This window comes from Megalobrama amblycephala, linkage group LG7 (assembly GCF_018812025.1).
Source record: "Megalobrama amblycephala isolate DHTTF-2021 linkage group LG7, ASM1881202v1, whole genome shotgun sequence".
NCBI lineage: Eukaryota > Metazoa > Chordata > Actinopteri > Cypriniformes > Xenocyprididae > Megalobrama > Megalobrama amblycephala.
In genome coordinates this window covers 18,094,002-18,106,349 of record NC_063050.1, presented here as the reverse complement: position 1 = coordinate 18,106,349, position 12,348 = coordinate 18,094,002, and the positions used below count along the sequence as shown (strand labels likewise).

At 34.5% G+C, this 12,348-nt stretch overlaps 1 protein-coding gene across 1 annotated transcript; it reads left to right on the top strand.

Moving 5' to 3' along the window:
* The first annotated feature begins 450 nt into the window (after positions 1-450).
* hadh (hydroxyacyl-CoA dehydrogenase) lies at positions 451-12,043 on the top strand. Its single transcript, XM_048196292.1, has 8 exons — positions 451-604; positions 4,113-4,241; positions 4,351-4,508; positions 7,010-7,136; positions 7,249-7,338; positions 11,284-11,356; positions 11,437-11,553; positions 11,632-12,043. Exons 1-8 carry the CDS (start codon positions 488-490, stop codon positions 11,748-11,750), a joined length of 930 nt encoding a protein of 309 aa, XP_048052249.1. The 5' UTR covers positions 451-487; the 3' UTR covers positions 11,751-12,043.
* The last annotated feature ends 305 nt before the right edge of the window (positions 12,044-12,348 follow it).

Genomic DNA, 12,348 nt, shown 5'->3' with positions numbered 1-12,348 from the left:
CACATTTATGCTTGTAAGTAACGTTAGACTAAACAACAGTATGTTAAGAGCAAGTAGGCTATTAAAGGGTTAGTTCACCCAAAAATGAAAATAATGCCATTTATTACTTACCCTCATGCTGTTCCACACCCGTAAGACCTTCGTTCATCTTCAGAACACAAATTAAGATATTTTTTTTTTTAAATCCGATGGCTCTGTGAGGCCTCCATAGCCAGCAATGACATTTCCTCTCCCAAGATCCATTAATGTGCTAAAAACACATTTAAAGCAGTTCATGTGAGTACAGTGGTTCAATACTATTATAAAGCGACGAGAATATTTTGGTGCGCTAAAAACAAAAAACAAAATAACGACTTATTTAGTGATGGCCGATTTCAAAACTTTGAATCTTTTAAGAAATGTCGAATGCTGGAAATTTGGGATCTGGCAACCCTGGCGCTGAGAAGCTTGTGTGCACGCGCAGTCTGTCATTCGCGATTCAGCCGCCATGGCGTTCTTCACGCGCCAGTACATCAGGACCCTCTCAACTTCTGCAGCATTAAATGCTGCAATTAAACATGTCACTATTATCGGAGGCGGACTGATGGGTGCTGGCATTGCACAGGTAACGAGAAATTAATATGGCTGCATTCAATTGCATAGATCTGGTGTATTGCCATTTAGGCTACAAGCTAAGTGCTATCAAATAAAACAAGATTATTCTAGAATAGTTTCATGCTGCATGTAGTTGCATTGCCGTGATCAGGATGTGTCAATGAATCGTGGCCAATTTGTTGCAAACTTCTCCCACCATGTTGCGACTGTCTTTCAGAGTGACCTTTCACCCACTTATCCAGCATATATTTAAGGTTAATGTTTATTGCATTTATATGGATTTTGTTTATATAGCACATGATAATATTTATATTGCATATTGAAATTCCTTGAAAAAATGCTTAGGGATAGTTTATTCACCTCAAAATTAAAATTCTGTCATTATTTACTCACCCTCAAGTCGGAACACACAAAAGAAGATCATTTTGAAGAATTTGATAACCAAACCATTCCGGTAACCAATGACTCTGATTGTGTACGGGCATCATTATGTCTTCTTTTACTGTATCTTCCACAAAAGTAACAAAGTCATAATACAGTTTTGGAAAGACGTGTATAGGAGTTTGTTTCCGCCACCAGGGGCGGTATTACCATTTTGGCGTCTGTAAGTAAATGAGGCCCCCTCACAACACAACAGTAATTTTGAACAGAATTAAAGGATTAGTTCACTTTCAAATTAAAATTTCCTAATAATTTACAAACCCCCATGTCATCCAAGATGTTCATGTCTTTCTTTCTTCAGTCGAAAAGAAATTAAGGTTTTTGATGAAAACATTCCAGGATTTTTCTCCATATAGTGGATTTCAATGGAGCCCAAACGGTTGAAGGTCAAAATAACAGTTTCAGTGCAGCTTCAAAGGGCTTTAAACAATACCAGACGAGGTATGATATATAGGTATATAGGTATAAATGCTCATCTTGAACTAGCTCTCTTCTTCTTCTTTTCTCTATTTGAATTCCAGCAGTGTAGACACTGCTAAGTGTATTACTGCCCTCCACAGGTCAAAGTTTGAACTAATTGTTATATACTTGCACTAGCATATTGTATATGACAATTTAGTTCAAATTTTGACCTGTGGAGGGCAGTAATACACTTAGCTGCGTCTACACTGCCGGAATTCAAATAGAGAAGAAGAAGAAGATAGCTAGTTCAAGATGAGCATTTATGGTTAAAGCGTATAAAATTTTTATTAATTTTTTTTAGAAAATGAGTGATGGTTTCTCTAGATAAGACCCTTATTTCACGTCTGGGATCGCTATAATGTGTAATTTTGACCTTCAACCATTTGGGCTCCATTGAAGTCCACTATATGGAGAAAAATCCTGGAATGTTTTCATCAAAAACCTTATTTTCTTTTCGACTGAAGAAAGAAAGATATGAACATCTTAGATGACATGAGGGTGAGTAAATTATCAGGAAATTTTAATTTAAAAGTGAACTAATCCTTTAAAGGTGCAATATGTAAGATTTTTGCAGTAAAATATCCACAAACCACTAGGCCAGTGTTATATATTTTGTTCACTTGAGTACTTACAATATCTCAAATGTTTCCAACTATTTGTAAATCATGAGAAAATTGCAATTTTAACCAAGGCTCCGGGACGTGTGAGGAGTCGCCTGTCAATTGCGTCATTCCCGCGTTACCCTCAGTTTCCGGTTTTATTTCGTAGAAACCATGGAAACACCAAAGAAGCTTTAATATTTACATGTTTTAATAGACAAGGGAACAACTGTTTGGTTACATTTATAGACAGAAAACTAATTATTGCTATATAGCTCAACACGTTTAGTTTTATTGTTTAAATCTAATTTTCTTGATTTTTTTTTTTATTTTATTTTTTGCGAGTACCATGCTTTACCATGCCTCAGAGAAAAACACTATTTTGTCAAGTAGCTAACATAGCATAATCAGATGCAGCTTTATTTTTAGTAACAGTAATACAGCATTTTCTCCATCATACAATACGTTTTAAAATTAATTGCATGCCATTTATCAACACAAGCCATCCAGCATTTAATATGATATTCTTAAATCGATCTATCTTACTGCAGTGTTTAACAGTGTCTAACAGCAGGCGCCAAGCGAACGCACAGAGTAAGGTTATAACATCATTTTCAACACACTTAAATGTCTCTAATATGATAAACAGAGTTGCATTACCTCATACTGATGACTGGAAAAGTGGAAGCAGCGCCGGCGACTGTGTCATAATAAAAGTTCTGCTGCTCGTCGGGCGTGTGTTGCGCAATCTCTCCACTCTACTCTCTCTACTTCGAACTGGATAACAGCAGAGGAGCCAACAATGTTACATGTTACACTTTGCATACACAGGTTATAATCACCACTGCTGTTATGGCGACTTCTGATTCCTATCGATTCCAATATGGTAAAAAAAAAAAAAAATAAGTAAATGGAAAAGTCAAACATTTAGATATATCAAACATATTTATAGTCTTTTTGCAAAACATTTTGTAGTAGCACAAATTGATACAACTGAACAAAGTGCAAGAAATCAAATATAATCAAATGTAGGATAACACTGCATGTAGTTTTCTTTTTTTCCTTTTTTTTTTTATATATAATTTATATATAGATCAATCCTTATTAAAGTTTCACAAGTTATTCAGTCAAGACTTTACAAGGATATTTTGACAATTTTCTGAGCATTTGGCTGTTCAAGCGCAAGAAAACTCAATTGAAATCAGTATTCGTGCATTATACAAGAGGCGAGAGTATCTTCTTGTGCTTGAATAGTTGAATATCACATTAATATTGCACACACAAGAATCAATAAGTTAGAAGACAGAAGATAAGATTTTCATTTTATAACAAGTATCCCATTCCTGACCTTAAGTATGTGTTTCCAGAATTGGAATTCGATTCCCAGCCATATAGCTGCCAGCAAATGTACAGACAATTTTGCGTGGTGGTTAACAATGCTACTTTTTTCCACGGAATAAAAAATATAAAAGCTAGCTGTGCCTTTTTAGCTCACAATTCTGACTTTTTTCTTGCAATTGCAACTTTATATCTCGTAATTATGACTTTTTTCTCAGAATTTTGATGTAAACTCACACTTAACAAGATATAAAGTCAAAATTGCAAGATAAAAACTTTTTTTTCTCCCGAATTGTGAGATACAGATTCGTAATTGCGCATTGTAAAGTGTGAATTGCGAGATATAAACTTGTAATTGTGAGCTGACTTTTTTCTCAGATTTCCATATTGCAAGTTATAAAGGTGGAATTGCGTAATATAAACTCCCAATTCTGTAAATAAAAAGTCTGAATTGTGAGATAAAAAGTCAAAATTACCTGGAAACAAGCTTCCATAGACGTGAGGGCGAGAAAATGACAGATGTTTATTTTTAGGTGAACTATTCCATTAATTTTCAGTGTTTCCTATTAAACTGAACCCTGAATGCATTTCAGATTTTCACCGTCTACATCACAACAACTGAACTCTGTGTGGTGTTGTCAACAATTGCATCATGCTCTTCATTCCTTAATGTTTCAGGTTGCTGCAACCACAGGACATTCAGTGGTGTTGGTGGACACATCTGAGGACATACTGAAGAAATCTACAAAGGGTATTGAGGCTAGTCTGAAGAGAGTGGCGAAGAAGAAGTTTGCAGAAAAACCTGAGGTTAGTTTGACAGCACCGACATAAACTAAAGTCCCAAAGCTGTTGATTTCATGACTGATGGTGCTGTTCATTAAATCATGGAAAGATAACCGTGGCTCACATTCTCTAGGATGGAGAAGCATTCGTTCAGAAAGTCCTGAAGAATGTCTCTACAAGTGCAGATGCTGCATCTGTAGTTCAGGACACCGATCTTGTGGTGGAGGCTATTGTGGAAAACCTCAAAGTCAAACAAGATCTGTTTGGAGCTCTGGACAAAGTGGCTCCAGAGTAAGAATTGTCTTTTTTCCTTCAATTTCTCAGTTAAAGTATTAATAGGAAACAAAATAGGGTACAACTGGGTTAAAGGTCCTCACATTTGGTTTTATTTTCCTAAACCACTAGATGGCACAAACTCACTGCAGCATTTTCACTATGCACATTGATCAAATTTTTAATGTTTTTTAAAATGTTATGGATTTATGTAGCAAATGAGAAGAGTCTTGAGACAGATATTTTTTCTTGCTAATGATTTCTGTTCAACGTAATTAAATAAACAGTTGCGATACCTGAAGAATATGGAAAGTATGCTATTTGAGGTAAAATACTTGATTAACATGACAATAAACAGTTGGTTGACTTTTCCATTTGTTGACATGACATGGTTAGATTCACATGGTCAATTTCAATTCACCATATTTATAATGAAACGATCAAATTTAAAAATATACGGAAGAGGATTAGGGCCAAGCAATAATAAAAAAATAAAGAGATTCTCGAGATTAAAATTGTTAAATTTCGAGAAAAAACTCGTTAAATTTCGAGAAAAAAGTCGAGATAAAATGTTGAGAATAAACTCGTTAAATTACAAGAAAAAAACTCGTTCAATTTCGAGGAAAAAAGTCGAGATAAAATGTTGAGAATAAACTCATTAAATTACGAGAAAAAACTCGTTAAATTTCAAGGAAAAAGTCGAGATAAAATGTTGAGAATAAACTCATTAAATTACGAGAAAAAACTCGTTAAATTTCAAGGAAAAAATCGAGATAAAATGTTGAGAATAAACTCATTAAATTACGAGAAAAAACTCGTTAAATTTCGAGAAAAAAGTCGAGATAAAATGTTGAGAATAAACTCGTTAAATTACAAGAAAAAAACTCGTTCAATTTCGAGGAAAAAAGTCGAGATAAAATGTTGAGAATAAACTCATTAAATTACGAGAAAAAACTCGTTAAATTTCAAGGAAAAGGTCGAGATAAAATGTTGAGAATAAACTCATTAAATTACGAGAAAAAACTCGTTAAATTTCAAGGAAAAAATCGAGATAAAATGTTGAGAATAAACTCATTAAATTACGAGAAAAAACTCGTTAAATTTCGAGAAAAAAGTCGAGATAAAATGTTGAGAATAAACTCGTTAAATTACAAGAAAAAAACTCGTTCAATTTCGAGGAAAAAAGTCGAGATAAAATGTTGAGAATAAACTCATTAAATTACGAGAAAAAACTCGTTAAATTTCAAGGAAAAAGTCGAGATAAAATGTTGAGAATAAACTCATTAAATTACGAGAAAAAACTCGTTAAATTTCGAGAAAAAAGTAGAGATAAAATGTTGAGAATAAACTCGTTAAATTATGAGAATAAACTTGTTAAATTACGAGAAAAAAGTCGTTAAATTATGAGAACAAATTCGTTTCTCAACAACTTTTTTCTCGAAATTTAATGACTTTATTCTCAACATTTTATCTCGACTTTTTTCTCGAAATTTAATGACTTTATTCTCAACATTTTATCTCGACTTTTTTCTCGAAATTTAATTACTTTATTCTCAACATTTTATCTTGACTTTTTTCTCGAAATTTAACAACATTTTTCTCATCATTTAACAAATTTGTTCTCGTAATTTAACGACTTTTTTCTCGAAATTTAACAACTTTTTTCTCATAATTTAATGACTTTATTCTCAACATTTTATCTCGACTTTTTTCTCGAAATTTAATGACTTTATTCTCAACTTTTTTCTCGAAATTTAACGACATTTTTCTCATAATTTAACGAATTTGTTCTCGTAATTTAACGACTTTTTTCTCGAAATTTAAAGAGTTTTTTCTCGTAATTTAACGAGTTTCTCAACATTTTATCTCGACTTTTTTCTCGAAATTTAAAGTTTTTTTTCTCGTAATTTAACAAGTTTATTTTCAACATTTTATCTCGACTTTTTTCTCAATTTAACAACTTTAATCTCAAAATGGTTTTATTTTTTTATTATTGCTTGGCCCTAATCCTCTTCCGTAAAAATATGATAATCATAGCATATAATAAAATATCACATCTTTTGCTACCGTAAAGCTGTATTCAATTATTTGTATTTTTTTGTAGTAATGACAATGTATGTATTGAATAAAAGTAAAATTCAATTATTTTATTTATCAGAATAAACAGAATATGGTACAAACATGCTGCTGAAGTGATTGTTTTGGACAATTATTAACTGATTTTATTATCTTATATTATGCCAGAAGAAGCACAGCTATTTAGGAAATATGTTGACAACAGTCACTTCAGTCATCATCTTTATACAAAAAAAAAATTGATGCAGAATGCAGAGATCTGCCAATCAGAATCGAGTATTCTGAAGAGCTGAGAAAATAAGAGTTTATGTTCGCTGATTAATTTTGGCGTAAATTGTGGCATCCTAATTTGCATACTTTTACAATACACTAAAAGTAAGGGTCTTCCTTGTTGTATGGTTTATAGTGTTGTTGTATCAGTCAGATGTTTGCGCTCTCCTCAGACGCACCATCTTCGCAAGCAACACGTCGTCCCTGCCGATCGCAGACATCGCCAGCTCCACGGCCAGATTAGACCGCTTTGGCGGTCTGCATTTTTTCAACCCCGTCCCAATGATGAAGCTGGTGGAGGTTTGGATTAAATTTACAATTCACTCACCGCACAACTATTCACATTAATAAAAATGTCAATTTCTGTTCAAGATATTGAAGCTTGCATTGTATCTTGTTAACTGTATGACAGGTGATTAAAGCTCCAGCAACAAGCCAACAGACTTTTGACGCTCTCCTTGAGTTCAGCAAAGCTTTGGGGAAGCATCCTGTCTCATGCAAAGTAAGTATTCTGTAATCTTATATCTGTAATATATATATATATATATATATATATATATATATATATATATATATATATATATATATATATATATATATATATATATATAATGATGCGAATCTCCCATTCCACTAGTGTTGTCAAAAGTACCGGTACTTCGGTACCAAGTCGGTACTGAAATTTTGAAAATGTGACGATACCAGCATTTCTGTAGTACCGGAAGCAGGGCCGTGCACAGACCTTTTGAGGGGCATGTGCCGAAACCCCCCCCAACCCCAATAAATAACACAAAATAATAGTATCAAAAGCTTTATATTTATTCACTATTAATGACAGTTATATAGATATATATATATATATATATATATATATATATATATATACACACACACACACACACAGGGTTGCGGGGCTTCTTTAAAACTAATTACAACAGCAATCTTCTGTGAGCCATGTGCTTGAAGACGTTTATGACTTCAATGTGATCCACTGGGATGTCCCTCTCAACACACATTAATACACAGACTACATTCTGCATGATAAAATATAAAGAAGCACAGTGACCTGATGATTCTGTAATATTTTTTAGTTACTACAACATTACTGTAGTAAAACCATGTTTTTCTATGTTTATACATGTGAAGACAAGCGGGGAGTAGTATACAATACAAGATTAAAAAAAATATCTAGCGAGCAAATACTTAACATCGTAAACATTAACCATACTGTGTGACCATATATAATATGATTAATGAATTAAGTGTATCAGCAGATAGCCATCATAAATCAAATAAGAAATTTCTTAGAAATATATTTTACCTAGCTGACGAGGATCACTCGCTTTGTGTCAAAGTCAAATGCAGTTATATGTGTGGAAATGTGCAATGTGCAAAAACATCATCACATTAGGCTACGTCATCATCAATAGGTTATGAGCGCTCAGTTTTTCCTGTTGTAAAATACGTTTGGCCAAAATCTCAATTTATAAAAGATGTAATACTACTGTATGCACAGGCTATTTGTATGCTATTGGCTATGACTAACTTAGATGGCAAATGCTAGCCCCCTCTTTCTCTCTCTCTCTCTCTCTCTCTCTCTCTCTCTCTCTCTCTCTCTCCGCCGCCGGTCTCAGGCTTCAAATGCATAAAATATGAAACTTTATAGACATACTAGTGTTTCTTTCGGAAAGACAACGACTTGTAGCCTAATTATTCAAACAACAAGATTTATTTACCGTTGCAAGACGTTCAGCTGCTCTGCTGTGGAGCTTCAGTTCGCGGCACTCAGGGGGCGGAGTTAAGAGGTTTGACTGACAGTTTGAGCGGAACCAAAACGATTTTGTCACAAGCTCTTTTTAATACCTTTTATTAGGCTAAATATATTTGTAAATCAGTCAGACATGCTTAAAGGGTGACGAATAGCATTGATTTATTGAAGAAAATGAATAAATAAAATAAAACACCTCCAAAAAAAGGGCACTTCGGAGTGTAAGGACAAAAAGGGCATGTGATCTGCACAGGTTGAGCCCTACCTGTGCACGTGCCTGACCGGAAGTACCGAGAATCCGGGTATATTCGGTACCCACTGATAGGGCTGTGCTAGTATTTACTTGAATATGACACGAGTGAAGCACAAATCTTTGTTTACATAAGAAATAATAGGTTAGCAATTAAATGTGACATCGCAGCCATGGAAACATTTTGGTTAATGCCGAATAAGAGAGGTGCGTGAGTCCATACATTTCAGCTTCGTATTCTGTTTTCCGAATCGCGATCTGGTCACCTGATTAGCAGAGAATTTAACAATATTCCATTAGTTATTCCACATGGAATCTGTTTCTTTTCCCAAATCTTCAATCACGCAGGGGATTATAACGTTTCTTTCGTTCGCATTCGGCTATTCGCATTATTTACTGTGGTAAAGTAGAAAAAACACCGTAGGACAGAAACCTTTTTGCTTGCACGTCAGTTTCTATTTAACAGAGTTTGTGCTTGTTATTAGACTTTATAAGGCGCGTCAAGTTTATTTGTATACCGCGTTTCACACACCAGTGATTTTTACTTTCGTTTTCTCTGGCAGCGCTAAATCAAACATAGCCTGAATGTCTTGCCCCTGCAGAGGATAAAACAGGCTCTTCAGACCTTTTACAACAAGTGTCAGTTGTTTGTAACATCAGGAGATAACGAAGATATTATTAAAGAGAAATGGTCTCTTTCCTGCTCGTGTCCCACATCCCTCTCAAAGCGCAAAGCAGCTATATCAAAGTAATAACAGGACTTTGGCTATATATGACGCGTCTTTGTGTGAAAATAAAAAACGAATGCTTTTTGAAATAATATTTAACTTTCTTATTATTTAGGTTACAATTATTTACCGATATTTATTTAATAGTTTTACAGGCTGTAGTGTGTTGTTTCTCTGACGGAATAGCTAAAATAAACACGCACGTCTGTTACCCATGTTGAAAAAACGAGCATATGCTGGTAAATTAGGTTTTGAAGCTGGTATGGTGGTTTGAGCTGGTTTATGCTGGTCCAGGACCAGTTTAGGACTAGTATGGACCAGCAGGACCAGTTTAGGACCAGCATTTGACCAGCATACAGCTTCAAAACCTACCTTACCAGCATATGCTGGTTTTTTCAACAGTACACAATGGATGTTTGAGCATTTAATTATTATTATTTTTTTTTTATATTTCAAAATGTATTTCATTGAGGTAGCCTATATATACACACACAAACACACACACTCCAAATCATATTTAATGTTTTTAAAATAGGCTATATAAAATAGTAAAATAGTTCCAATAGATTTTACTGTGGTACCGAAATTGGTACCGAGAACCGTAAAATTTTCATGGTATCAGTACCGACTACTGGAATTTTGGTACCGTGACAACACTATGCACATCCCAAAGCTGCTCTATTGGGTTGGGATCTGGTGACAGTGGAGGACATTTGAGTATTGTGCAGTTACTTGCATTTTAGAAAACAAAAACAAAGCCGGAGCAGAATATTTCTTAGCAACACACAGAAGGGTTTTGTTCCCGAATGAATCTGTGTTTTTTTACGAATCGTTTGATAAAGTGACTCAATGACCCGTTCATACAGACCGTCATTTGCTTTGTCTGTAAATTAATTAGCGCTTTGAATGAATCATTTGAAATAATGACTTCAGTGACTCAGTCATTAAGGCCGTTATTTGCTGCCACCTACTGGCGGTAATTTCGTCCAGAAGTATCTGTCCTTCCTTACAATTCAAAATTGTAATTATTTTAAAATAAATTATTATAGCATCATTTATGCAATTGTGATATCTTGTTTGTTTATATTATAATAATTTATTAGATTATTACTTATGATTGTTTGGATCATTTTATTATATAGTTTATAAATATAATGAATAAACTATAACATAATTTAAGATGAATATAGGAAATGTACTTTCCAAAAAAGAAAAGACTGAAATACAATGACTGAATATTGTCAATAATAGCAAATTAAAACATAAACTATATATTACTTCAGGCCATGAATCTGTGATCCTAGTCTTTTAATCCAGTCATAATGAAATTTGAAATGTCCTGGAACATTCCTGAAAAATGATCTCTGAAAAAGAGTGGGAACCCAGTCCTAAAGCGCTGTGGTGTTTAAATGATGATCAGTTGGTAGAAAGTGTGTCAAGAAAATATCCACCATTACACCACCAGCAGCCTGAACCTTTGATACAAGGCAGGATGGATCCATGTTTTCATGTTGTTTACGCCACATGTATCCATCTAAATGTCGCAGCAGAAATGGAGACTCATCAGACCAGGCAACATTTTTCCAATCTTCTATTGTCTATTTTTGCTGAGCCCGTGTGAATTGTAGCTTCAGGTTCCTGTTGTGCTTAGAGATTTTAAGATGTGAAAAAGTCCTTGAACTTTCGCTTGTCTCCTCTCAGGACACTCCAGGTTTCATAGTGAATCGTCTGCTGGTTCCTTACATGATGGAGGCCATTCGACTACATGAGAGAGGTACGGGTGTAAAGCAGTCAAGGGTGATGAACGGATACCGAAACGTTTTTGTTGTTTCAAAATGCTGGATATTTTCCCAGGTCACGGTTCCAAGGAAGACATTGATGTGGCGATGAAGCTTGGGGCTGGTTATCCCATGGGTCCGTTTGAGCTTCTGGACTATGTTGGATTGGACACTTCAAAGTTTATAATTGACGGTGAGCATTTGGAATTGAGTATACCAAGTTTTAATGTAATAGTATTGTGTTGATTTGTATAATTCTGGGTTTGTGTAGGCTGGCATGCGATGGACCCCGATAACCCCCTGTTTGCCCCCAGTCCCCTGCTCAACAAACTGGTGTCAGAGGGCAAACTGGGCAAGAAAACTGGAGAGGGATTCTACAAACACAAGTAACAAGACAAGATTACCAGCCTTTCGCCTTAGAAACAATTGTCTCGTCAACGAAATGCACTGGACTGAGTCACTAGTTCTCAAAAGACTGTTTATGAATTGCACCAATGTTAATGTATATAGTCCGGAATAAAGATGCACCAGTTTTCCCAGGGAAGTCCTGTATGAAATTCTGGACCACTTGCAAATCCATCGGGACATAAAAGGTCTATAAGACCACTACATCTTGTGCCTTGCTAAAATACTTGCGTTTATGAACTTTGAATGTGTCAAACATTAAAAGGTTTGAAAATGTCTTTCCATGCGTTTTGAAATTACTGTATTCATTCTAATATATACACATCATTTGATATTAGCAGGAAGACAATATTATTGAGTATTGGAACTTCATAATGCAACATTCAGCCACGAGAGGTCGTCGTTTCATCATTAATTGAGTTCACTCAACTAAACTAAATCTAAATGCGCTCCCTGCACATAAATATAGCTTTCCAAAAAGCAAATATCAATGAATTCACAAAATAAAAAAATATATAAATAAAATATTGATCCAAGAGACAGCACAAGCACACTATTCAAGCAAAAATGAGAAGATTTTAAT